Source organism: Ascaphus truei, chromosome 10 (assembly GCF_040206685.1).
Source record: "Ascaphus truei isolate aAscTru1 chromosome 10, aAscTru1.hap1, whole genome shotgun sequence".
NCBI lineage: Eukaryota > Metazoa > Chordata > Amphibia > Anura > Ascaphidae > Ascaphus > Ascaphus truei.
The window spans coordinates 48,571,696-48,599,394 of record NC_134492.1 but is presented as its reverse complement, the minus strand read 5'-3'; the positions used below and the strand labels follow the sequence as shown (position 1 = coordinate 48,599,394).

Sequence of the window (27,699 nt, the reverse complement as noted above, 5' to 3'; positions counted from 1 at the left end):
CACACCCACACACCCACTGATACACACTCACATCCACTGATACACACCTACCCACTGATACACACACACCCACCCACTGATACACACACACCCACTGATACACACACACACACACACACACACACACACACACACACACACACATTGATACACACACACACACACACACACACACACACTGATACACACACCCACTGATACACACACCCACTGATACACACACACACCCACTGATACACACACACACACTGATACACACCCACACACCCACTGATACACACTCACATCCACTGATACACACCTACCCACTGATACACACACACCCACCCACTGATACACACACACCCACTGATACACACACACACACACACACTGATACACCCACACACACACTGATACACACACACACTGATACACACACACCCACTGATACACACACACACATACACACACACACATACACCCCGCCAGCCCCTGCACCGCCCGCACAACGCGCAGCCACCACTGCCCGCCCCCGAGCCTATCTCCCACACCAAGTGGACGGGGGGGAAGTGAGCGCCGGGGGGCAAAGGTGGGAGCGCGCCAGGGGGCAAAGGCAGGCGCGCGCTCCGGGGGGCAAAGGCAGGAGCGCGCTCGGGGGGCAAAGGCAGGCGCGCGCGCCGGGGGGCAAAGGCAGGCGCGCGCGCCGGGGGGCAAGGGCAGGCGCACCCCCGCTACCACCTCCTATTGCTGGCTGGGACCCGGGACAGAAGGGGACACTCACCGCACACAGGGAAGCTGGGAGCGGGAAGGCAGTCAGTCACGTGTGCGCTTCACAAAGCGGAAGCCCCGCCCCCGGCTTCCTCTGACATGCTGCGACCAATCCCCTGCGGGCCGGCCGGCATTTTAAGTCCCGCCCCCAGCAGCATCATTCATCCAATCCCCTGCGGGCCGGCCGGCATTCTAAGTCCCGCCCCCGGCATTCTCCTGCATTCAGTCCCCCCGGCAGCATTCACACATAGAAAATACTTACCCGCCGCACCGCTGCTGCCCCGCAATACCGGGACCAGGGACAAAAACCGGGGCAGACTTAAACCGGTACAGGCCTTAAAAAACCGGGACTGTACCGTAAAACCGGTACGAATGGTCACCCTATGTATATGTATACATGTGTGTGTATATATATGTATATACGGATCTATCATATTAAAACTGGCACTTAAGAAATTAAGGGTCACAGGTGGTATTCTGCCATAAGACTTTTTTTGCTTGAGTGGGAAGCAAGGTGTGTTATGGCAAAGCACTTCTTAGTAAATATGGACCTAGGTGTGTAATACTATATGTTGGAGTTGTTCAAAAGTTATGTAAAAACTTATGTTAGAATGCTGAGTATATTTATAGTGTGATGTCCAATCGATGTACAGCTAGGCTGAATTATTTGTGGCTAGGATAAATCACATTGTTCATGGATGGGTTCACAACAATTCTATGGCCTCTACATAATACACTTGTAAAAATGTATTTTCTTGTGAAGGAAGATATACAGTAAGGCCCATCCATTACAATGGTCATTACATCTTCTCTAGCAAGGAGAAGACTGATTCACAAGTACTGTATATTGAATAGGCAGTTTTGGCATAAAAATTATGATGGTAAGTAAATTGTTAACCCATTATGGTTAGTTAACAAGGCTTATTAAGGGCAGTAGCATCGCATTATTCCTTATTTTGACCGAAAAATGTTTTTACATTTCTGGTAGCAAATCAATTTCTTTGGGATGACTGTGGTAATCTTTCTGAACCACTAGTGATTAAAATAAAAATATCGGTGGATAAAGACTGGAAAACACTGGACAAATGTGTACTTTCAATACTGCCAAAGCTATACCTAAAAATAAAAGCGCAAACAAATATAAAATGGAGACCGTGAACAAATTCAAATGCTGCCTAAAGCACCTTCGGTATCTAAAACAAACCGCAATTATACTAAACTAAAGAACCAAGTGTTCATGGCGCAATAGAAAATCAATAAATGGTTAAATAAATAGTGTAATAATATGTGCAAAGTACCCAGTAATTAAACGAACACTGATTTCACACATGCTGCAGCTCCATAGAGCTTCCCCGATCTGTGTCTCTCACTTGGACTCTTGAGGCACCGTACCCACTCCGTAAGATCTGATTGGCTGACGTGCGACGGATGCGAGGCAACCCAAGACGCGAGTGAGAGACGCAGATCGGGGAAGGAGCCGAGTCTGGAGTAGGGATGCAGTGCACTTGAAGTCGCTCATTGCTTTTGACCAGCGGGGAAAGTGTGAGTTTTCCCTTCCCCCCCCCCCTTGTTGTTTGTTGTACATAGTAAAACGTTAATGCACTATACTATATGCATTTGTGTTTCCTTCTACTGTAGTGCCGACGAGTATTCTAAAACAAATCTGGGGCAATCACCAACAAGACCCAGGTACATGCTGGGTACATGCTGCAACATTTCAGTGACATTTCTGCAGAGACTAATGGCCCATCGGATTAACAGCGGGGGTCCCTGGAAGTCCCATTCAAACTGAATGGGACTGCCAGGGACCCCTGCTGTGTTAATCCGATGGGCCATTAGTCTCTGCAGAAATGTCACTGAAATGTTGCAGCATGTACCAAGCATGTACCTGGATCTTGGTGGTGATAGCCCCAGATTTTCCAAGGCAAGTTTAAGGCAAGTTTTAGAATACTCGTCGGTGCACCTGTACATATGAGGTTATTAAGAAGCATCTACCTCAGAGGATCCTGTTCCATGGAGCTGCAGCATACAGTTGTGTGAAAAAGAAAGTACACCCTCTTTGAATTCTATGGTTTTACATATCAGGACATAATAACAATCATCTGTTCCTTAGCAGGTCTTAAAATTAGGTAAATACAACCTCAGATGAACAACAACACATGACATATTACACTGTGTCATGATTTATTTAACGAAAATAACGCCAAAATGGAGAAGCCATGTGTGAAAAACTAAGTATACCTTATGATTCAATAGCTTGTAGAACTACCTTTAGCAGCAATAACTTGAAGTAATCGTTTTCTGTATGACTTTATCAGTCTCACATCGTTGTGGAGGAATTTTGGCCCACTCTTCTTTACAACGGGGCATCAGTTCATTGAGGTTTGCGGGCATTTGTTTATGCACAGCTCTTTTACGGTTCTGCCACAGCATTTCAATCGGGTTGAGGTCTGGACTTTGACTGGGCCATTGCAACACCTTGATTCTTTTCTTTTTCAGCCATTCTGTTGTAGATTTGCTAGTGTGCTTGTGATCATTTTCCTGTTGCATTACCCAATTTCGGCCAAGCTGTCGGACCGATGCAAAACAAGCCCAAATCATCACCTCTCCACCACTGTGCTTGACAGTTGGTATGAGGTGTTTGTGCTGGTATGTTGTGTTTGGTTTTTGCCAAAGGTGGCGCTGTGCATTATGGCCAAACATCTCCACTTTGGTCTCGTCTGTCCAAAGGACATTGTTCCAGAAGTCTTGTGGTTTATTCAGATGCAACTTTGCAAACCTAAGCCGTGCTGCCATGTTATTTTTAGAGAGAAGAGGCTTTCTCCTAGCAACCCTTCCAAACAAACCATACTTTTTCAGTCTTTTTCTAATTGTACTGTCATGAATTTTAACATTTAATATGCTAACTGAGGCCTGTAGAATCTGAGATGTAACTCTTGGGTTTTTTGCAATTTCTCTGAGCATTGCACGGTCTGACCTTGGGATGAATTTGCTGGGACGTCCACTCCTGGGAAGATTGGCAACTGTCTTGAATGTTTTCCACTTTTGAATAATCTTTCTCACTGTAGAATGATGGACTTTAAATTGTTTGGAAATGGCCTTATAACCCTTCCCATATTGATGGGCAGAAACAATTGCTTCTCTGAGATCATTGCTGTTGTCTTTCCACCTTGGCATTGTGTTAACACACACCTGAATTCTCCAGACCAGCAAACTGCTAAAACTTCGGCTTTTATAGAGGTGGCCACACTTGCTGATGATCAATTAATCAAGGGCATTTGATTAGCAGCACCTGTCTGTTACTTAGCATCTTAATTCCTATGGAAGCAGTAAGGGTGTACTGAATTTTTCCCACATGGCTTATCCATTTTGGCTTTATATTTGTTAAATAAATCATGACACAGTGTAATATGTCATGTGGTGTTGTTCATCTGAGGTTGTATTTACCTAATTTTAAGACCTGCTAAGGCACAGATGATTGTTATTATGTCCTGATTTGTAAAACCATAGAATTCAAAGAGTGTACTTTATTTTTCACACAACTGTATGTGATATCTATGTTTATTTATTCAGTGGGATCTATTTAACCATTTATTGATTTTCTTTTGTGCCATGGACACTTGGTTGTTTAGTTTAATACTATACCTAACCTGGTCCGATTAAATTAAAATAAAAAAAAATTATGATTACACATTGTTCTCCAAACTGTCAATGATCCATAAAGGCTGTTATGGTCAATCCATGCACCACTTTGTAAATATGGCTTAAAGAGGTTTTTTTTAAAGTTTCCTTTGAGCTTAACTTAGTCATGTTCCTTCCTAGTCTCTTCTCCAGGTTGGTTCCACAAGGTTTGAATGAAGAATATCTTTCAAAAGGTCAGGGGAGCTTGCCTCGTAGCCATAAAATAGAAGAAAACATTACATAGTGCAATAATGTTTACAGTGAATGGGTGCAAACTCAGTCAAAATTGACTACTCACATTCAAGTAATCAAAATCACGCAGTCATCCAACTTAAGGGGTGGATTGCAGCAGCCACCAGCCACCACCTCCAAGGAAGAAAAAATGAGAGACCATATAGTGTAGAGGGTAAAAAATTCTAATAGGGAATACACAAATGAAGGCTTACACTTAGTACAGTCAAAGAAGGCAGTAATGGATAGCGGATAACGGTTATCCCTTGGGTCGCGATCCTCTGGGTTGCTCGTTCTCCTGCGCTCCCCCGGAAACACTGGTATCCATGCCGGGGCTCCCATTGCGTCACTTCCGGTGCGCCGAGAACCACCGGATCTGATGGTAGAAGTGGGTCCTTGGTGTTTCTTCTCTTGGTTCTTGGTAGGCTGGAACACTGAAAGCGTTTCGTCGTTATCTCTTACGACTTCGTCCTGGATTTTTTACCCTCTACACTATATGGTCTCTCATTTTTTCTTCCTTGGAGGTGGTGGCTGGTGGCTGCTGCAATCACATAGGGCGCATCCACCCCTTAAGTTGGATGACTGCGTGATTTTGATTACTTGAATGTGAGTAGTCAATTTTGACTGAGTTTGCACCCATTCACTGTTAAACATTATTGCACTATGTAATGTTTTCTTCTATTTTATGTCTACGAGACAAGCTCCCCTGACCGTTTGAAAGATCATCTGAGAAAAGACAAGTGGAACAGTCTTTTGTAAAGGGTTGTAGTCTGTTTTCTAGTCCTTTTCACTTATATGCACTTTATTGAGGCACGTGTGTTATTATTAATATTGTTTTATTATTCACGTTCATTATTTTCACATTAGTGGTTATATATATCATATTTTATTTTGGGTTTATTAGAGCGCTATTGTCACTGTTTTTCTTGAATGAAGAATATGTAAGTGTAGGATGAGCTTTCATTTCCTATAACTGTACTGTACAGTATATGGCAAATACCACTGTAGTTCATGCTTAAGTCCTACCCCACAAATGTATGGGTCTTTATTCAAGTTTACCTAAACCGGGGAGTGGGATCCCTAATCTCTTGTAACTAAGAAACCCCTTTCATATATAGATGTTCCTTTCTAATTTCCTTGTCCACAAGGGAAATCAAATGACGCGAAACGATTTGAGTGAGAGAAATATTTATATGCATAAAAGCGTCCCCCTCGCTTTTTTGTTGTAATATCTAATGCACACCTTTTTAGTATTGTAACTTACCTAATGCATTTTCATAAACCAGTCATTCCTGGAGGTAAATAAAAAGTGGCTCTACTTCACTGTCTCCCCAGTCTAGTTGATGATGATAAATTACTGTAACTTTGGAACTGCTGTTTTTATGGAAAACATTTTTTAAATATGAAAAATAAATAGTATTCTTAATTATCATTTTGTATGTATATTCATCTAAGACAGTAAATGATAACAGCTCCATGTCTACCATGGGTCAACCTATTTCATTGAACCGATAGGCACATGACATGCAATGGTTAAGTTGCAGACAAGGATTCTGGGTAATGACATTAAGTAAGCACAGTGACAATTTGTAACCTTATTATTCCCTTTTCTTCACAGTTCATCCAATGACTTGCGATTCAGCATGGCTCTGTGTGATCAGGAAAAGATTTACAGACAAAAGCGCAAACATTCAGTGATCAAAGGAATGAAGAAACTATTGGGGCCTGAAAAAAGCAAAGATTTGCATTCAAATTCCAAAGATGTAGGTTGTATTTCTACATATTTTATCATTACAGTAGGAAGGCACAGAAGAATCCAAGTAGGAACGGCCGATGCACTGCCAGTTTGGATTCTTCTCTGCCACTTACTTATGTCTGGAGCACGCATGGCGGGATTCATGGCAGCGGACCATGAGTTGCTTAAATGTGATTTTTTTCAACATTATTGTGCTTAGGCTGTAAGCCAGTTGATTTGTATACATACCCCATCCTTACTTAGTGTGGACTGACGGCGTCGGTAGTTCCGCTCATGCAGTACACCCACGACTGTGTCTCTCCTCTGTGAGTGGAGTTTTTACATATACTCACACACTTCCATGGTCACGCATCTGGATGCTTGGACATGTTGCTTTTTCTATTCATTAATTCATATGACTTCCGCTGCCATATCCATACTAATATCCATTAAGTTTGAACTGGACAATTAATTCTTTATCATTTGTTTGTATGGTTTTTTGAGCACTGGATTTTTTGGATTGGCATCAATCCTATTCATTAATCTATAGTGGGAAGGCACAGTTATACTTTGCGGATTTAAAAAATATATCTATTTCTACTTTATTATCCATGCTATATTTCTTTCTAGTTAGTAGGATACATTGCTTTATTTTTTAAACGATTTGATTATTTGGAGTTTAACTGTGAAACTTACAGCTCTGGGGAAAATGTATTTTCTTATTTTAATGAACAATATGGCCACCAGAATGAACTTAACAAAAAAAGTACTTTTTTAAAGCATAATGTGGTCAGATATTTCTGTTATAGAAATTACTTTTCCTCTTTCATCACATTCTCAATATGACCTTATTTTTATTACTACGTATATAACTGAGTGAATCCTCTGAAATTCCGGTTCATGTTGGAACTGTAGACATTTTTTGTAGATCCTTAATTCACTTATTATTGGATTGTCCTACAAATTCTGAATTTTGTAATATATTTGTGTCCTTTTAAATATGTGAATTTCGTAGACTGTGGCCTTTTTTTCGCAAGGCATAAACATGATTCTCCTGTCTCTAGGTGCCTGTTATCGCTGTCCTAGGATCCGGTGGCGGATTCCGTGCCATGGTTTGCTTTTCTGGAGTGATGAAGGCTTTGTTTGAATCGGGACTGCTAGATTGTGTGTCATATATTGCTGGTTTGTCTGGATCTACATGGTAATTTATATTTTATAATATTTCACAGTGTGCAATGCTACAGACAGATATCTATGTATTTATGTGTGTGTGTGTGTGTGTGTGTATATATATGGTATCTATACCGTGTTAGCCGAGCTTCAATAATCAAAAATAAATAGACAGTACCGTTCTGTGGCTAACAAAATGCTTTTATCTGTGCGAGCTTTCAAGATACACTGATCTCTTCTGGCGGTGTTACAATGAATAAAGCAAGCAAAGAGTATACTTAAAAACAGAATATCGTGCGGTGACATGCCCGGCAGTGAGTGCTAGTGTCCGCGGGCCAAACGTCCCATTCCGAGTCCCCATTTATGCTGTATTATTCATTTTATCACCTCCTTGCTCTCTTGGCTCTCATTCTTTCTCTCTTCCCCCCCCCCATTCTCACTCTCACCACCCCATTTCCTCTCTCCCACTCCCCTATTCCCTCTCTCCCACTCCCCTATTCCCTCTCTCCCACTCCCCTATTCCCTCTCTCCCACTCCCCTATTCTCTCTCTCTCTCTCTCTCTCTCTCTCTCTCTCTCTCTCTCTCTCTCTCTCTCTCACTCTCTCTCCCACCCCCAATTCTCTCCCTCCCTCCCACCCCCTATTCTCTCTCTCCCTTCCACCCCCAATTCTCTCTCTCCCACCCCAATTCTCTCTCTCCCTCCCCCATTCTTCTCCCACCCCCAATTCTCTCTCTCTCTCTCCCCTCTCTCTCCCTCTCTCTCTCTCTCTCTCTCTCTCCCTCTCTCTCTCTCCCTCCTCTCTCTCCCCCTCCTCTCTCTCTCTCCCCCTCCATTCTTTCTCTCTCTCTCTCTCACCCCCCATTCTCTCTCTCCCACCCCCCATTCTCTCGCTCTCTCCCACCCCCATTCTCTCTCGCTCTCTCCCACCCCCCATTCTCTCGCTCTCTCCCACCCCCATTCTCTCTCGCTCTCTCCCACCCCCCATTCTCTCCCTCTCTCCCACCCCCCATTCTCTCTCTCCCACCCCCATTCTCTCTCTCCAACCCACATTCTCTCTCTCCCACCCCCATTCTCTCTCTCCCACCCCCATTCTCTCTCTCCCACCCCCATTCTCTCTCTCCCACCCCCATTCTCTCTCTCCCACCCCCATTCTCTCTCTCCCACCCCCATTCTCTCTCTCCCACCCCCATTCTCTCTCTCCCACCCCCATTCTCTCTCTCCCACCCCCATTCTCTCTCTCCCACCCCCAAATTCTCTCTCTCACCCCCCATTCTCTCTCCCACCCCCCATTCTCTCTCCCACCCCCCATTCTCTCTCCCACCCCCCATTCTTCTCCCACCCCCAAATTCTCTCTCTCCCACTCCCCAATTCCCTCTCTCCCACCCCCCAATTCCCTCTCTTGCACCCCCCAATTTCCTCTCTTGCACCCCCCAATTCTCCCTCTCCCACCCCCCAATTCTCCCTCTCCCACCTCCCAATTCTCCCTCTCCCACCCCCCAATTCTCTCTCCCCCCCCCAATTCTCTCTCTCCCCCCCAATTCTCTCCCATCCACAATTCTCTCCCATCCCCCAATTCTCTCCCACCCCCAATTCTCTCCCACCCCCCAATTCTCTCCCACCCCCCAATTCTCTCCCACCCCCCAATTCTCTCCCACCCCCCAATTCTCTCCCACCCCCCAATTCTCTCCCACCCCCCAATTCTCCCTCTCCCACCCCCCAATTCTCCTTCTCCCACCCCCCAATTCTCCCTCTCCCACCCCCAATTCTCCCTCTCCCACCCCCCAATTCTCTCCCATCCCCAATTCTCTCCCATCTCCAATTCTCTCCCATCCCCCAATTCTCTCCCATCCCCCAATTCTCTCTCATCCCCCAATTCTCTCCCACCCCCCAATTCTCTCTCTCCCACTCCCCCATTCCCTCTCTCCCACTCCCCTATTCTCTTCCTCTCTTCCTCTCCCCCACATTCTCTCTCCCACCCCGCATTCTCTCTCCCCCCACCCCACAATCTCTATCCCCCCCACCCCGCATTCTCTATCCCCCCCCGCATTCTCTTTCCCCCCGCATTCTCTCTCCCCCCCCGCATTCTCTCTCCCCCCCCCCGCATTCTCTCCCCCCCGCATTATCTCTCTCCCTCCCCCGCATTCTCTCTCTCCCTCCCCCGCATTCTCTCTCTCCCTCCCCCGCATTCTCTCTCTCCCTCCTCCGCATTCTCTCTCTCCCCCCTGCATTCTCTCTCTCCCACCCCACATTGTCTCCCCCGCCGCCCCATTCTCTCCCCCCCCCCCCACCACCCCCCACTAAGGTTTTAAACTAATTGTCGGGGAAATTTGCAGAAAATGTGGGACTATCCCAAAAAATCGGGAAGTCTGGTCACCCTAACCAGAATAACCCTCACACACCACATACATGTACCAGAATAACTCCCACACACCACATACATGTACCAGAATAACCCCCACACACCACATACATGTACCAGAATAACCCTCCACACACAATACATACACCAATATAAACCCACACATGATGGGGGCCACATCCCATACATACACCAAACTGACCCCATGCCCCCACCAGATTTACATACACACACACAATACATGCATCTGGTTAACTCCCCCACCCTCACCATACACATACATCATATGCATCTTGCCTTACCCAAATCAGAGAGTAACAGAGACCTGGTGAAGAGGGGCCGCTGAGGGCCAGACTGAGTAGCTGCCACCAACTGCAGCAGCCTTTCAATTACACATGACCTCACTTCCTGGGAGAATCTGCCGTGTCCCAGACGGAACCTGCTCCCTCTTACCATCCCACATTTCTTTACTGGACTGTCCCGGGACGGCATTGTCTCCAGGTTAGTCCACCCTGGATATGTGGAAAATGGATAATTAAAAAAGGATTGCAATAGAAAGTAAGATCAACCCTAAAAAGTTCTTTAAGTACCTTAATAACAAAAACATATATAAATGAAAATATAGGACCCTTTCAGTGTGAGATGGGTAGGCAGATTATTGGAGATAAGGAAAAAGCAGAGCTATTAAACAAGTTCTTTGCCTCTGTGTTTACCAGGGAAGAATCAATTGCAATAGTAGCGCCGCAGGAGGAAGCCACAACCTCCATATTAATGAACAATTGGTTAACTGAGGAAGAAGTTCATAGGCAGCTTGATAAAATAAAAGTAAATAAGGCACCTGGCCCCGATGGCATACATCCAAGAGTTCTCAAGGCGTTACGTTCAGTAATAGCCAAACCATCACATTTAATATTCAAGGACTCCATTTCCACAGGCTCAGTACCACAAGATTGGCGTAAAGCAGATGTGGGGCCTATATTTAAAAAGGAAGCTAGATTTAAATGTTAATCAGCTACATTTAACTTGTTAATCACATCACTGTCCATCATTCTCATTGTTCAGGAATGTATTGTGCCTAAACCTATATTGCATTATTCTGAACTGAAGAGCTTACAGTTTTCTTTTATTGTCAAAGGCCCTTAGAAAGAGAACAATTTGATCAAAGTCCCACGCCACTGGTATTATGGTCTCCATGATCTTAACCATTCTTGAATTTTCCTAATTACAAATCATAATGATTGAGAAACACAAACAGAAACATTGCATTTCAAAAGCACAGCTGGTGGCATGGAAATAGTCTAATTGATTTATATAAATAATGGAAATATATCCCATGCTTTGTGGTAAGATTGACATTGATGACTAACAGTTCAAAGAAATGTTCTATTAAATCTACAAGACACTACAAATCTGAATAGAACAATGCATGTTAAGAATGTGGGTGTGTTACATTGGCATGTTACCACTAAAAATGAGCACCAACCTAATATCTGTCCAAACAATAACTTCACTAGAATATTTAATGTGATTGAACTCACAGTTATGTAGTTATGAGATGATAAAATCAGATTATTGTATTTGAGAATGGTCTAAATAGGGCCACTCCTGATCAGAATTCTAATTTGTTTTTAACATTGGCATGTAAAGAAACAAATAGAGGAAGAAAATGTATTGTTAAATATTTATAGCAAAGGACAGAATGTCGGTGCTTGAGGGCAAAAGCCTCTTCATCAGGAGTTTGTTTCGCAATTATTGGTGAAAGTGCTGTTGCCCGGAAAAATTGACCATATTTACTAAGCAGCGCTATTCTGCACGACAACTTCTGGCATCCAAAAACACCTTTAGAAAAGGCTGTTTTGGGGCCAGCTTTATGGGATTATACCATTTAGTTATTTGTTGCACTACAAGTTTGTTTTCTTACTTGAATCACTATTTCAAGGCTGTGGGCAAACTGTTCTTGTTTCATAACTACCTGTTCCTGAGAGAGCGGGCATGAGAGTGCTTGTTCACACAGGTACGAGCGTCACAAACATTAATGTCTTATTAGTATGCCTACTCAGGACTGGGTTTTTAAATAGAACATGAATAACCTAATACATTGGTTGGAGGCATTGTGCTAAAAGTGGAATGTAAAGTCACTTCAATATTTGTTTCATCATTTTTTCCCCATCTCGTTGCCATATTTATTGTGAAACTATCTGCTTTGTAGAAATACCTCTTACATGCAGTGGGAAACTTGGTAAATATTTAATAAGGAGGAATTTGAATTTCTTCACTTTCAGAAGGGACGCAGCAGCGAAGAGGTTATTATTAGCAGTGTTCGACAAATAGGCATAACCACACGCCCGTGGCGAGTGGAGTTGGGCCGCTGGCGAGCCGTGCTGCGGCTCTATGAATTCCCCAGCTCGCGCCAATTTATTGTTTTTTTTTTTTAAATAAATAAATAATTCCCCTCACTCATTGGGTTGACGTGGGGAAGAGAGCCGGCTGGCAGCTCTGGGTTAGCCCCTTCCCCCGATCTCCTCGCCCCCTACCCCTGATCCCCCCCCCCCTGCCCCAGATCCCCGCTTGCTGCCCGGGGCAAGAGGTAGGCTGGGGGGGTCCCCATTTGCTGCCCAGGCCGGGAGGTAGGCTGAGGGGGGTCCCTGCTTGCTGCCCGGGGCGGGAGGTAGGCTGAGGGGGTCCCCGCTTGCTGCCCGGGGCAGCAGGTAGGCTGCTGCGGCAGCGGCGGTGTCTGCCTCCTGAGGGGGTGCGGTGTCCGCCTGTGGGGGGGGGGGGGGTGATTGCTGCGGCGGCGTCCGCTTCTGGGAGGGGGTGTGGTGCTGCAGCGGCGTCCGCTTCCGCTTCGGGGGGGGGGGTGCTGTGGCGTCCGCCCTGGTGGGGGTGATGCGGTGCTGCGGCATCCGCTTCCACTTCGGTAGGGGGGGATGCTGCGGCGGTGTCCGCCTCTGTGGGGGGGGGGAGTGATGCAGTGCTGCGTCCACTTCGGGAGGAAGGGGGGGGGTGCTACGTCGGTGTCCGCTTCTGAAGGGGGGACGCCCCCCCCTGCCTTGCATAGGCCCTCCTGCCATGCGGAGGGCCCGCTGCCGTGCGGAGGCCCCGGCTGCCATGTGCGATCCCCCTTCCTTGTAGAGGCCCTCCAGCTGTGTGGAGGGCCCACTGCCGTGCGTAGGCCCCACTGCTGACGTGCGACCCCCCCCTGCCTTGCGGGTGAGTGTGTGTGTGTGAGTGACAGTGGGTGTGTGTGTGTATGAGTAACTGTGTGTGTGTGTCTGTGAGTGAGTCTGTGTGTCCGTGAGTGAGTCTGTGTGTCGCCCTCTCCCTGTCGCCCTCTCCCTGTCACCCTCTCCCTGTCGCCCTCTCCCTGTGTCAACCTCTCCCTGTGTCAACCTCTCCCTGTGTCAACCTCTCCCTGTGTCAACCTCTCCCTGTGTCAACCTCTCCCTGTGTCAACCTCTCCCTGTGTCAACCTCTCCCTGTGTCAACCTCTCCCTCTCCCTGTGTCAACCTCACCCTCTCCCTGTGTCAACCTCACCCTCTCCCTGTGTCAACCTCACCCTCTCCCTGTGTCAACCTCACCCTCTCCCTGTGTCAACCTCACCCTCTCCCTGTGTCAACCTCACCCTCTCCCTGTGTCAACCTCACCCTCTCCCTGTGTCAACCTCACCCTCTCCCTGTGTCAACCTCACCCTCTCCCTGTGTCAACCTCACCCTCTCCCTGTGTCACTCTCACCCTCTCCCTGTGTCAACCTCACCCTCTCCCTGTGTCAACCTCACCCTCTCCCTGTGTCAACCTCACCCTCTCCCTGTGTCACCCTCACCCTCTCCCTGTGTCACCCTCACCCTCTCCCTGTGTCACCCTCACCCTCTCCCTGTGTCACCCTCACCCTCTCCCTGTGTCACCCTCACCCTCTCCCTGTGTCACCCTCACCCTCTCCCTGTGTCACCCTCACCCTCTCCCTGTGTCACCCTCACCCTCTCCCTGTGTCACCCTCACCCTCTCACCCTCACCCTCTCCCTGTGTCACCCTCACCCTCTCCCTGTGTCACCCTCTCCCTGTGTCACCCTCTCCCTGTGTCACCCTCTTCTCTCCCTGTGTGTCTCTCTCTCTCTCTCTCTCTGTGTCTCTCCCTCTCTCTCTGTGTGTGTCTCTCTCTCTCTCTCTCTCTCTCTCTCTCTCTCTCTCTCTCTCTCTCGTGTGTGTGTCTCTCTCTCTCTCTCTCTGTGTCTCTCTCTGTGTGTGTGTCTCTCTCTCTTTGTGTGTGTGTCTCTCTCTCTCTCTCTGTGTGTCTCTCTCTGTGTCTCTCTCTCTCTCTCTCTGTGTCTGTGTGTGTGTGGGTGTGTGTGTGTGTGTGTGTGTGTGTTTGTGTCTCTCTCTCTGTCTCTCTGTCTGTCTCTCACCCATACTCTCTCTCTCTCACACTCTGGATCTCTTATTTACCCTATATATCTTAACTGCCCTATACCTACACCGAAATAACCTATACTGCTTTCTTCCAGATCTAACTCTCGAGCTTCACACGGAAGACAACGGAATCCCCCCTAAACCAGAAGACAGGTAGGGAACACCTCCCCTCCAATGTATAACATTGCGGGAATGAGGGTACCTGGACATTGAGGGACTGCGGATCAGGTAAGATCCCAGGCGGGATTGCTGCTTTAGGTATTGTGACGCGGGGGCGTCCAGGCACTAGTTATGGGATTCAGGAACATTTACACACACACACACACATACACACATACACACATAGGACTAATTGTAGTATAATGTAATACAATAAATAAACTAATGTCAAAAACAAATGTTCGTACTAGGAATTTATTCATTTTTTTTTTAAAAAGCGGGGCTAGGTGGCGAGTAGATTTTTTGTTCGGCGCGTAGATTTTTTGTTCGGCGAGTACATTTTTGGGTGATTTGTCGACCACTGATTATTAGGGCCCTCTGCCAGCTATGTAGACCTGCAATGCTGTCTGACACAACATCTTTAACCCACACTGATACTTGTACAGACTTCCTGCCTCACAATACACACACATTATCACTTGTACACATAGACAAAGGCACTGGTACATACACTGGCGACACACTTTATTCGAGCTCGGCTAGTCCCACGAATTCGGGTATACCCGGGTGTATTGAGGTTTGTGACTGTTTTCTGCCCGAGTGCATTGAAGTATTTTCCAAGCAGGGATTGAAGCATTTTATTCCCGCTGGCTGCAATACTGCACAGTATATATATATATACTGCATTACAATTCATGAATTTATGCCATCTGGTAGACACGCAAAGCATTGCAGCCTATTAAATCCTAATCATTATCATTTAACAGATCAGCCGCCCGTCAGCCAGGCATGAACCCAGGCTGGGAAGGCAAACACAACGGGGCTTGTCAGAGGTGAGGAGCGGCGCATTCCAGGTATCTGCCAGGTACATACTGGGTATTTGCTCGAATAAAGTGTGTCGGTGCAGTAGTCTAAATATACACTCATTTATGTATAGAATAATATACAAATAAATAGTATGTGTACAGTTCCACATGTACAGACATACATACTGTACAGACCCATAAATGCCTATATACTGCGTACATTTCAAACTTGCGCTGGCAGAAAAATCCCCTAATGGGTTACCCATATGATTTCCAAAATAATGACAGTACTTTGTAACTTGGACCTGATCCTTGTAACTTCACTAACTCAATTCAAAAAGCTGTTAAACATGTGTTATGCAGTAATATGAGAAAATGCATAATAATAATTCAACAATGCCGATGACACCCACATCTACCTCTCCTCCCCTGACCTCTCCCCCTCTCTCCTGTCTTGTGTCACCAACTGTCTCTCTGTAATCTCCTACTGGATGTCTCATCGCTACCTGAAGCTTAACATGTCCAAAGCAAAATTAATATTCGTTCCCCCTTCCACTACCACTGCTCCACCAACACTCTCCCCAATCCCGCTCTCTAGGGGTCATGTTTGACTCTGATCTCTCCTTGATTCCTCACATTCAGCCCCACACGAAGTCCTTTCACCTCTGAAGTATCTTCAAGATACGCCCTTTTCTCACTCATGATGCAACTAAAATCCTTATTCACTCACTCGTCGTGTCTCGTCTCGATTACTGCAACCTTCTGTTAGTTGGCATTCCCCTTGTCCGCCTCTCTGTACTCCAATCCATCCAATATGCTGCTGCTAGACTCATCCACCTCACTCACCGCTCCACCTTTACAGATCCACTATGCATATCCCTGCACGGGCTTCCCATAGCTTCTATAATTACATTAAAAACCCTAGTAATGACTTACAAAGGTCACAACAATGACGCCCCCCCTTACAGCTCAACCCTCATCCCCAAATACATACATAAACACCCCCTCTATTCTCCCCTGATATCCGCATTTCCTCCCACCTTATTACCTCTTCTCACTCTCGTCTGCAAGACTTCTCCTGTGCTTCTTCCTCTCTTTGGAATTCCCTGCCACGTACCATCAGACTTTCAATTGTTTAAAACTCCCTGAAAACTCACCTTTCCAAGGAAGCCTACTCGCCTTACCTTTAACATCCAACTCCCCTCCCTCTCCAACCCCATTGGAAACAGCTCTGTGGCTGGACCAATGTCCCCCCTATGTAACATCCCCCTCCCAAAACCTTAATGACTTCAGCTATCATATTCTTACCTGAGCCACACCTAATCCTACAATGAGGATCCACCTTGCATTATTGTTTGAACATTGTCCTTCCTTCCCATTAGATTGTAAGCTCTCAGGAGCAGGGCCCGCATTAGCTCTCTATCTGTCTGTGCATGTTTGTCCTCAGCTGTATGTAACTGTTATACATAACTATGTACCACATTGTACCGCACTGCAGAATATGTTGGCGCGTCGCAAATAAATGATAATAATAATGTGCTTACCTGACTGTTATGCCGGTCTCTTTGTATGCAGTCCCATCCTCGCTTTAACTTGTTGTGCATAACTTGTGGATAAAGACAGACTATCACCAACACCCTGTGGTATATCACTTCGTATGTTTATCCCTAGGGCAATCATTCTCAACTTTTGTTGTTACATGGTTACACCACTATTTTATTTCCATGCTACAGATCACATCGTATTTCTTTGTACTGTACCATTGTTTTCTATGTACCGTACGTACTTTGCTAAATGATTATTTTACAGATTTATTTTTTTACTGTAAATTCAAATTAACTGCTCACATTTTTTCATTTCTTTTTTTCAAAGTTTTAAGTTGCATTTTTGTGTATCCTTATAAATTCTGTAACGCTCTACATATTTTTATGATGCACCTGAATTTTGGTGGTGACAGCAGGATGGCACGACAACTTTGTTTAGAATGTCTGTAGTCACACTACACCTCTTATATTAATTGTAATAACTCGGCATAATACAGTAGAGATGATGTTATAAAATACAAAATGTGTATTTCCAACATTAATCTTCTATCAAACCTCAATTGTATGTTCAGCAAAAGAACATTGATTTTTAATTCCATTTTAGTAGCATTAACCCTGCAGTGTTTCCAAATTCCATGTTTTATTTATTTTTTGCTGTTATTTGAATCGGAGAGTTCCCCGGAGCTAAACTGCTACAGCTCTGGGCAACCGTCACGGTGACCAGGCAGTTTACACCTTTTTACCAGGATCATTTATTGAGCAAAACAAGATAATTAAATAAATTGCGGTTTATTCACTTAAAATAGGCATACAGACAGTGGAACACAAAATACATAGACACACTTACTGGGGATCTGGGCTACAAAACTAGCCTTTCCTAGTTGAATTGAATGAAAAAGCAAAGTCTAACCGGGACTTAGCCCAAAATGTCCTGAAACTCAAATCGGCATGAAGTTCCTGACACCACCGCTCTTTTTCCTCCGGGGGGCTTGAGATCACTTCACTGGGAGTTGGCTCCAAACATCCTGGAACTAAATATTTTAACCGACCATTGTAGGTGTCAGGAGTCACTGGCCGGCAGCTGCAACATTCCCTCCTGTTGATATCACTGCATTCTATTGGCCACCAGAGTAAGACTGGTCCCAGAGATCAAAGTTTTCTCCAAGAGTAGCATTTTTTCCAGGAAATTACTTGTTCATATTTTAGGAACCATGTAATCAATGGAGCTGAGAATACTGCCGATGACCTCCACATAAAATCTTTAAAAAAAAAATATGAGCTTCACAGTTACTGCTTTTCATATCTATTAATTTACTGATGAGCTGTATGCCAAATATGTAAAGTGAGGAGCAATATCAGCTAGTAATGTTGTGTTGTGTTGCATCTTTCCTCACAGGTATATGTCTGCCCTTTATTCCCATCCTGATTTCCCAATGAAAGGGCCAAAGGAGATCAATCAAGAGCTAATGCATAATGTCAGCTACAACCCCCTTCTCCTGCTTACGCCTCAGAAAGTAAAACGTTATGTTGAGGCTTTGTGGAAAAAGAAAAGCTCTGGGCAACCAGTCACGTTTACTGATGTCTTTGCCATGCTCATTGGGGAAACACTTATCCAAAACGTAAGCATTTGTTCATGCGAAAGTTTGTAATGGAGCTACTCACCGTATGTTTTTCTCCATTGAATGCATTTAGTTCATCCAGGAATATTGCAACCAATAGCTTCACAGACTATACCGTAGTTTCATTTAATGAATGAATGAAGGAAGGCAGGATCTAATTATTGATTGAAGGCATTAGTGAATAATAGAATAGAATGATTGTAATGAGATGAAGAATGAATGAAGTAAGCAAGCTCTGAGCTCTTCAGACATTAAGAAGTCAACAGAATATTACATTCAAACCAGAGCATGAGAAAAAGTCAGCATGATAGCGCGATAGAAAAGGAAGACTGTTTCCCAATCAGATATTTACTCCATTAACTAAAGTGAAAAATTTCTGCTATTAAATAGGAGTTTTTAGGGGGGGGGGCTTGAACCGCAAAACCTTGGTTATGCTCCAAATACTGAATATGGGGTTACAAAGATTATTGCTTAGTGGGGGACCACTGCTAGTAACCTTGTTTCTTTGTCATATTTTTACAGAGAATGAACAGTAAACTGAGTCACATGAAGGAAAAAATAAGTGAAGGACAGTGTGCCATGCCATTATTCACATGTCTCCATGTCAAACCAGATGTTTCTGAGCTGATGTTTGCCGGTATGATTTTTTTATTTTTTGCCGAGCTCTTACAAAATGTATTTGCTTGTGCACTGAGATGTTTGATTTTGGTGTGAACATTAACTAATGGTACTGTAGTAATGGGACATTTGTTACTAAGAGGTGCTATTCCATAGGACACCTTTTGGTGCTGGAAGACAACTTCTATCTCGCTCATTCAATCAAATAGGTCAGCAGGTGTCTTCAGGCAGTGGAAAGTGTATGGCCCAATATGTTGAGATTTAGGCAAGTGGAGGCTCAACAAAATCAGGCAAATATTTTTAAGTCTCATTTTAAACTTGAATTCTTCCATGGTAACAATTATTTGGATTATTTTATAATCATTACTTGATTTCTTTCTGGATAAATCTGTTTGTTGAACTTTGTATCAACAGGCATTCTTGTTCTTTCCTATCCCCCCTTTCTAAAATGTTAAATGTATTTATAATACAGATGTAGTCACATTTATTGTGAGTTTATTATTATTATTATTATTGTGAGTGGTATTGCTTTTACTGTTTCACTAGGCTGGTCACCCAAAATGTAACAATATTGTTTATTTGTGTTAAAGTTGCCAGGAATATCACCCAATCTTAATCCTTTACATTCGAAAGTAGCGACTGTAGTTTGCATAGCCACCAAACCGTATGGAGCCCATATTCTGAATCACACTATACGAAATATGTGCAGCATAAATAATGCTACATACATTAAAAAGGACTCCTTATGACGTTGTGGCTACGCAAATTCTGTACCAGATTTCTATTCCGCAACTGAAGTTACGTAAAAAGTTATGTACAGATGCAGCGGCCGTTATTCGAACACTTCAAGCGTTGTATACCTCGGAAAACACATGTCATGGCGCGGGATTTCTTCCAACCGTACCGCCTTAAGACGCGAGTGCAGAAAATGGCATTTTAGTGTTCTGGGTTTTAAACTCCTGAAATTGACACAGTAGCACAGTACACATTATAATTCATTGCATTTAATTGCACACAATCCATGAAATTCAAACAAAGCAACCACGATAAACACATTTGCCTGGGACGATTAGCCGCGTTAATGCCATGTGGAGTACAGCAGCGCACACTAAAACGGCTCAGTGATTTGTTCGAATAATGGCTGCTGCATCTGTAACTGCGCAACTTTTGTGGAAAGTTTAAAACAAAGGCTTTTTACATCTGCAGTAAACGGTGGTGCAATCCAGGTCCCAGTGAACAAATTAACTCAATTTTTGCAGGACACATATACATTTTCTTTCTTTCAGCTTGATTTATAGTAGGTCGATATTTACTTTGCAGTTTCCTGGCATAAGACACCCTTCAGAGTTGGAGAACACCTCAAAAGCCTATTCAAGTCAACGGGCATTGAGGTGTCTTCCTTTGTTGTAAGGTGACTTATAGCAGAAGGCTGCTTGGTAAATATGGGCCTCAACTTTTCTAAAATGTCAGTGACCCTAATACTGTAAGTTATTATTATTATTATACAGTAGCGACATCTTTAATTCGAGTGAATGCCGGCGGCATGCCGGGATCTACCCCAGCTGCCGCCAGTCAAAAACGCGCGCCGCCGCGTTTCCCCCACGCACCCCCCCTCCACATCGCGCGCAATTACCCCCCCAAAGACACCCCGAACCCGGCTTCTACTTTGCCCCTCTGCTTCCCCGCACCCCCGCTTACCTAGATTTGAACTCCAGGGGTGTCGGGGAAGCCTGGGGAAGCCGGGGAAGACGGGGAAGCCGGGCGCGCTTGTGACTGTGACGTCACAGTGCGCCGCCACGCGCCGCGGCTACCCGCTTCCCAGCCTCATACAGCCAGCGGCATTTGCTCGAATAAGAGCTGCCGCTGCTGTATATTATCGTTTGTAAGACACAACATGTTCTGCAGTGTGATACAATGGAGGTACAGAGTGATATAAATGACATAAATAGCATGACACAGATAAGGTCAAATAAGGACAGACCAGTGCAAACAGATATAAAGGTAATGCGGGCCCAGCTCATGAGAGCTTACAATCTAGATGGAATAAGGGGCACTGCTAAAAAAAAGGAAAGTGACTGCTTGTTGTGGGACCGATTATCTCTCAGGATGGAGTTTGGTCCAGCCAGACCGTTTGCTTCATTAAGGTTTGGGGATGTGGACATTAGGGGGTGTTATCTTAAAGGGGAGGACGAAAATTTTGTAAGGAAGCCAGGAGAGGGATTTTAGCAGGTGAGATGCTGAGACAGATTAAGGAGAAACGAAAGTAATCCTAGCAGCAGCCCTTAGGATAAATTGAAGGAGACAGGAAGGCTGGGCAGAAGGTTACAATAGTCGAGATGGGAGACCATGAGGGCCAACATTATGAGTTTCAGCAGTAGAGCAACAGATGAAATGCTGATGAGAGTGTACTGTTATATAGAGAGGTTGCCAGGTCTGGGCAGGAAAGGGTGGAGAGAGGTGATGATCAGGTAGAGGAAAAGGGAGTGTTAGAGGAGTTATTGGGTGAGCAGAAGTGAGCAAAAACCAGGTCAAGGGAATGTCCACTGCAGTGAGTAGGAGAGGTTGTCCACTAGAAGACACCAAAGGAGGAGATTAAGGAGAGAAATTGGAAGGCTGAAGTGGCATTGGGATTGACAATAAGTATGTTGAAGTTTCAAATAAATAGTTTCACTCACACTGCCCCTATGGGTTCTGGATGTGAGTCTTTATACCGATTTCTGATGCTGTTCAATAACCTCCAGTGATCACCAGGGCAAGGCAGAAGAAAAGACACTAGATAGTTGTGCAGCGAGAACATGTAAATGGAAAATTTCCTTATATAGAATAGATAATTAAAAACTCACATCTAAAATATCATTAATACAAGTGAAATCATTGTCCCAAAAGTATGGAGTCCATGCTGACAAATATCCAGGACCGGTGAGGATGATCCACAGGCACCACACCACCTGATCCACGTGCTCTTATGCCAACCTCAATGTGTTTCGCATCATAAACCACTCCTCCCAAAAACATGAACCTTTTGTACATATACATACATCCTAATGTGGATACACTCATAATGATGGGTACACGCTGATACATCAATAAAATAGTTATTATAGGAATTACTTATATTATAATTTACTTGTGTTAATATATCAGCGTTTGCCATCATTATGAGTGTATCCATATTAGGCTGTATGTACCGTATCTTTATATGTATTAAGGGTTAATGTTTTTGGGAGGCATAGCTTTATGTATAGATACTGTATGGCCCCATGACTGATTTTAGCCAACCCTTTGATGAAGCGTAATGACTTGAAACGCATTGAGATTTGCATTAGAGCACGTAGTGATGTCGTATACACTGTTGTTAAAACATACTCCTATACCGGTATGGAGGGGGGTGGGGGTGGCGGGTGTTACCTGTGGAAGGTACCTGTTGATCCCCATTGCCGGTCCTTGATATTTGCCAGCACAGACTCCATACTTTTGGGACGATGATTGCACTCATGCCAGGTAATATTTTAGATGTGAGTTTTTAATTGTTTTTCTAAATAAATGAGAGATTCTATGTATGAGAGGTGTTCTCATTGCACTCCTTGTGTCAATTCTGCTATATGTTGAAGTCTGTGGAAAAATAGTGGTTCTCTTCATTCCAGGCGGATTACTGGCACACGTCTCATGTTTGTAAAATAAATCCAGTGCTCACGGAGATATGGTAAAGTCCTGCAAAACCCCAAATAAGTTCACATGGAAAGAGAAAAATATCCAGGCACACAATCTTCTCATTCAGTGGTTTATTCAGCAAAGAAAACGACCAAGGTTTTGTCTACCACACAGACTTTGTCAAGGTGAAGCCTTCACCTTGACAAAGACTGCGTGCAGTCGAAACGTTTGTCATTTTCTTTGCTGAATAAACCACTGAATGAGAAGATCGTGTGCCTGGATATTTTTCTCTTTCCATGTGAAAAATAGTGGTTCCCCAGGCACACCTACTCCCATGAAAATACAAAATAAAGTAATGCCCAAGGAGGCATGAAGTATATAATAAACGATCTACCCTCACCTTGATAAAGGTTGCATGCTGCAAGAGAGATGTCTGATTGTTGGCTAATAAATGATCTTTTGCAAAGACTTCTATGCTCTCCTCTATATCCTTGATTTTGTATGGTTGTATGTGTCAGAAGTGAGGAAGGCAGGTGGCAAAGTTTATCAAGAAGTTCAGAGGTTGGTCCAGTTTGGGGGGGGGTGGCCGATAGGTGACAGTAACACGGGGGAGAAAAGAGATGCACAGTGTGAACTTCATAGGATGAGAAAGAGAGGGAAGGCAAGGGCCGGGGGTTATAATGGGAAATGTGCAGGGTGGGGAAAAGTAGTAGGCCTAGTCATCTGCCCTGTCAATTACCAGGCCTGGGGGTGTGACTAAGGTAAAGACCACCATAACAGAGAGCAACAGGGGAGGTAGTGTCTGATGGGATGAGAAAGGTTTCTGTAATGGCTGGGAGGGGGAGAGAGTTGGAAATGAATGTCAAAGATTGCTATAAGTTTGTTGCAGACAGATTGTGCATTTCATAGGGCACAGGAAAAGGAGAGGGGAGATGGGGATGAGGTTGGAGTGATTGGCAGCGCTTGATAAGGAGGAGACTTTAGGATAGGGTGCGGGGCATGTAAGGATTAGTATGTTGATAGGGCCAAGATTAGGGGATATGTCACCACAGAGAAGGAGGAGAGGAAGAGAGAATGGAAGAGGGAGTTGCTGAATTTGTTTGAGTGATGGGGATGTAACGTGAGAAGCAGATGGCTACAAAATGTGAGAGATGTCAATAGAGAGAGGGAAATTAGGAAGCTGGGTTCGGGGGAGAAAGTGTTGGAACTATGGTTAGTGGCAAAGGTGCAATTGAGAGAGTGGAGGTAAATAAGGGAGAACTAAGTAACATAAGTCCAAAGCTGAAAGGGGCTGAAGACATTACTTAACTTGAAGCTGTAGTGTTTCCAATTCAAAGTGTTGGCAGTGCGCAAGCAGCAGCAAATGACAGCCCTTTAGCTACAGCCATCGGAGCGACACAGATGTAGGCTGAAGAGGTTCTGATTGAATTCAGCTGTGCTATGCAAGTCCTTTAGTCCAGAGCAATAAAAATTGCAGAGGGAGCAAGGTGACGGACACCGCCAGGAAACCCAAATGTTAACCCGTAGCACACTACTTCTGTGAAGATGGGAGCAGCTCTTGGACATTTTATAGTATACCATTTGCATAATATCAATCTATATTTACATTCTCACACTTGCCCACTACTCCCCACACCCACAGAGGCACTTACCAACCACATAGCCATTGACTGTACCTAATGTTTCTCTTATCTCTGTAAATCTCCCATTAAGGGCCAGATCAACAGCTTCGATAAATCAGGGCTAATAACGTCACCTGAAACAGTGATGTATGCTACTTTTCCAGAGAGAGAGAGAGAGAGAGACTACTGTAAGTTCTTTAAAAATATACTTTAGTCAGCAACATGGGGCTCATGGGAGTTTTATTTTGGTATTATCTGGTCTCTATGCATAGCCATCAATCATATGGAGGGAAAGAGAGATTATTATTTTTTTATATATTTTTTTCCTTTATTGGTGTCTATTAAAGCACTTACATGTAGATATTGATATAACATTCACAGCATAGCATGACAAATCGTTGTAAAATACAGGCACATGGCAGTGAGGGATTCTGAGACACACAATAAACCTTTTATTCTATTTTCAGTAGTAAAAAGAGAGTGGATGACGAGGGACGGGTGGATAGTTGGGAACGACATGGGGAAAAAGAGGGGGAGGAAGGGGTGGAGGGAGGGGGGAAGGGATTGTAGCGGGAAGGGCGGATCGTCCCTCGTCCCCGAGGGTGTCAGTGTTGGACCAGGGCTTGCATCAGTGTCAGGGCGCCCGAACCTGGCCAAGGCTCCCAGGTTCTATAGAATTGAGGCATTCTTTGCTTCAACATGGCTGTCAGTCTCTCCATATTCATGACCCCGTCTATTCTTTTAATTACTGTTCTCTGGCGGCCGTAAGGATCGCCGAGGAAAGTCTGGCTATAGGGGTGGGAAGGTCTTCAATTGGTTTCCCCAGCACGTACGTCAGGAGGTCCAGGGGGACCTCCAAATCCAAAGTTTCAAATGGGAGACTCTGGATCCTGATCCAGAACCTCTGGATCTCCGGGCATGCCCACCAAATATGGGGCATGTCCCCCCTTTGACCACATCCTCTCCAGCACACGTCTGAGGTGCCTGGGTAGACCTGGCTCAATCTACTCGGGGTCAGGTACCATTGGAATAAAATTTTATAAATATTTTCCTTCATGATTGAGCAAATTGATGTTCTGGTAGCAGCTTCCCAGATATCCTCCCAGTCTTCCATATCGATTGGGGTATTTAGCTCAGCGCTCCATTTTTGCATATAGGAGTGTGAGGGGGGGGGGGATAGAGATGCGTCTAATGTTCTATACACTTTGGAAATTAGGCCTCTCTGATATTCCCCTTTGAGACAGAGGGTCTCGAATCTAGTGCACGCTGGGAATTTAAGGCTAGGGGATTGGGCTCTCAGGAAGTGCCTAATCTGAAGGTATTTGAAGATGGGGAGGTCTGGGGAAGAGAACTTATTTTTAAGTTCTTGGAAGGGCAGGACCTCATTACTTTCCAGCAGATCCGCAATCACTCTGATATTTAGGCCCTGAAATTGGCCAAATTGGGTACGGGAGCACCCGGGTGGGAAGTCCGGGTTCCCGAAAATGGGGGTGAGTTGTGAGGGGGATGAAGCTAGGCCATGTTTCCCTTTAGCTTTAATCCAAATTGCCCCGAGCTCAAGTCTCAGGGGTCTTCTGCCTTTGTGAGCCTGAGACCATAGTAGGGCCGAGAAGGGGGTGGGGGCCGCGTGGTGTGTTTCTATCTCCAACCAGCAATTGGCGGTCGGGGGGTTATTCCAAACCACTGCCTGCCTCAGCTGGGCCGCCTGGTAGTATCTGACTATATCCGGAGCCCCCAGGCCCCCTCTCGTCCTTTAAGCCAACAGCACCTATCTCGGCACCCTTGGTCTGCGCTGCCGCCATATAAAGTGGAGAATACGGGCCTGCATGTTTCACAATTCTACTAGCGGGACAGGGACTGGAAGGATTTGGAAATAGTAAAGTAATCGGGGGAGGATATTCATTTTGGTGGACACAATTCTTCCAAACCAAGAGATCTGATGGGCGTGCCAGGCCTCCAAGTCTCTCTTGATCTGGCGGAAAAGGGGGGGGTAGTTGGCTTGATATAGCGAGCTGTACGAGCTTGCTATTTTTTTCCCTAGATATTTAATGTGGGAGTTATTATACTTATATTTGAAATTAGTTTGTAGGAGTTTCCATGTAGAGTCTGGGAGGGAAATGTTGAGCGCCTCGGACTTGTCCGTATTTATTTTGTAGTCGGACACTCGACTAAATTGGTCCAACAGTTTCTCGAGGTTGGGGAGGGAGGTGTGCGGTTCGGCCAAGGTCAGTATTACGTCATCCGCAAAGAGGGATATTTTGTATTCCCTGTCTGCGATTGGAATGCCCTTTATGCTGGGTTCAGCTCTGATCCTTGCAGCTAGTGGCTCTATTGATAGGGCAAATAGTAGGGGGGATAGGGGGCAACCTTGCCTGGTACCATTTTTAATCATTATTGGGTTGGAGTGCCCTCTCGGGAGTTTTAAGAGAGCGGTAGGGTTGGTATAGAGGGCTCGTACCCCTTCGAGGAACGGACCTGAAAAGCTAAATCGGAGCATAGTTTGGTCGAGAAAGGACCATTTGATTCGGTCGAAAGCCTTTTCGGCATCAAGGCTTAGAATCATGGCCTGAGACTTATTGAGGTGAACGTGGTCTATAATATTAATAATTTTGCGGGTGTTGTCAGAGGCCTGTCTTCCTTACACAAAGCCCACCTGGTCTATATGAATCAATCTGGGGAGAATAGGGTTCAGTCTGTTTGCTAGGATCTTACTGAAAAGCTTGAGGTCAGTATTGAGTAGGGAGATCGGTCTATAACTACTGCATTGTAGCGGGTCTCTACTCTCCTTGTGAATGATGACAAAGTTGACTGCCGATATTGTACCTGGAATTAAGAGAGATTATTTTAATAAAGAATCTAGTGATTTCTATATCTCCCCAAACACTATTCAATATGTGAATACATATCTGAACGAACCTGAACACACCTAAGATACCTGGGAAATACGCTAATCTGTACATGCGAAGTATATTCAAATTATTACAATTATCATTTTTCCCAGGTGTCAAATGTTTTTAGGGTCTGAATTGGAGTAATATTACCTTTAGGGTATCGCTTATCTTAAGTCACGTTAGTTGGTTATAAATACAAATATACGCACACATACAATAGGAGCAGTGATAGCATCCATTTATGAGATCTACTTTATGCGTTACCTGCAGTAACTATTAGTTCCCAGTTGCTCTTAAATAGCTGTTCTAGGCTTCAACCAATGGTCTTACTGGGAGAAGGGGTCACAATAGGTGCAGTGGTTTTTTTTGGGACAAAGACCCATACAAAAAGGTACTTTACCTGCTGAGTAGTTACAGCTGGAGTGTATGGATTACTGGACAATAATGATGGATTTT

At 44.8% G+C, this 27,699-nt stretch overlaps 1 protein-coding gene across 2 annotated transcripts in view; it reads left to right on the top strand.

Annotated features, from left to right (window-relative positions):
• Nucleotides 1-27,699, top strand: part of PLA2G4A (phospholipase A2 group IVA) — a 163,449-nt gene that overhangs the window by 52,747 nt on the left and 83,003 nt on the right. For both annotated transcript variants that reach the window (XM_075616878.1, XM_075616879.1), the window contains exons 7-10: nucleotides 6,281-6,425; nucleotides 7,462-7,598; nucleotides 18,239-18,461; nucleotides 18,984-19,098. In XM_075616878.1, the coding sequence (XP_075472993.1) occupies nucleotides 6,281-6,425; nucleotides 7,462-7,598; nucleotides 18,239-18,461; nucleotides 18,984-19,098 (620 nt within the window). The remainder of the gene's footprint in view (nucleotides 1-6,280; nucleotides 6,426-7,461; nucleotides 7,599-18,238; nucleotides 18,462-18,983; nucleotides 19,099-27,699) is intronic.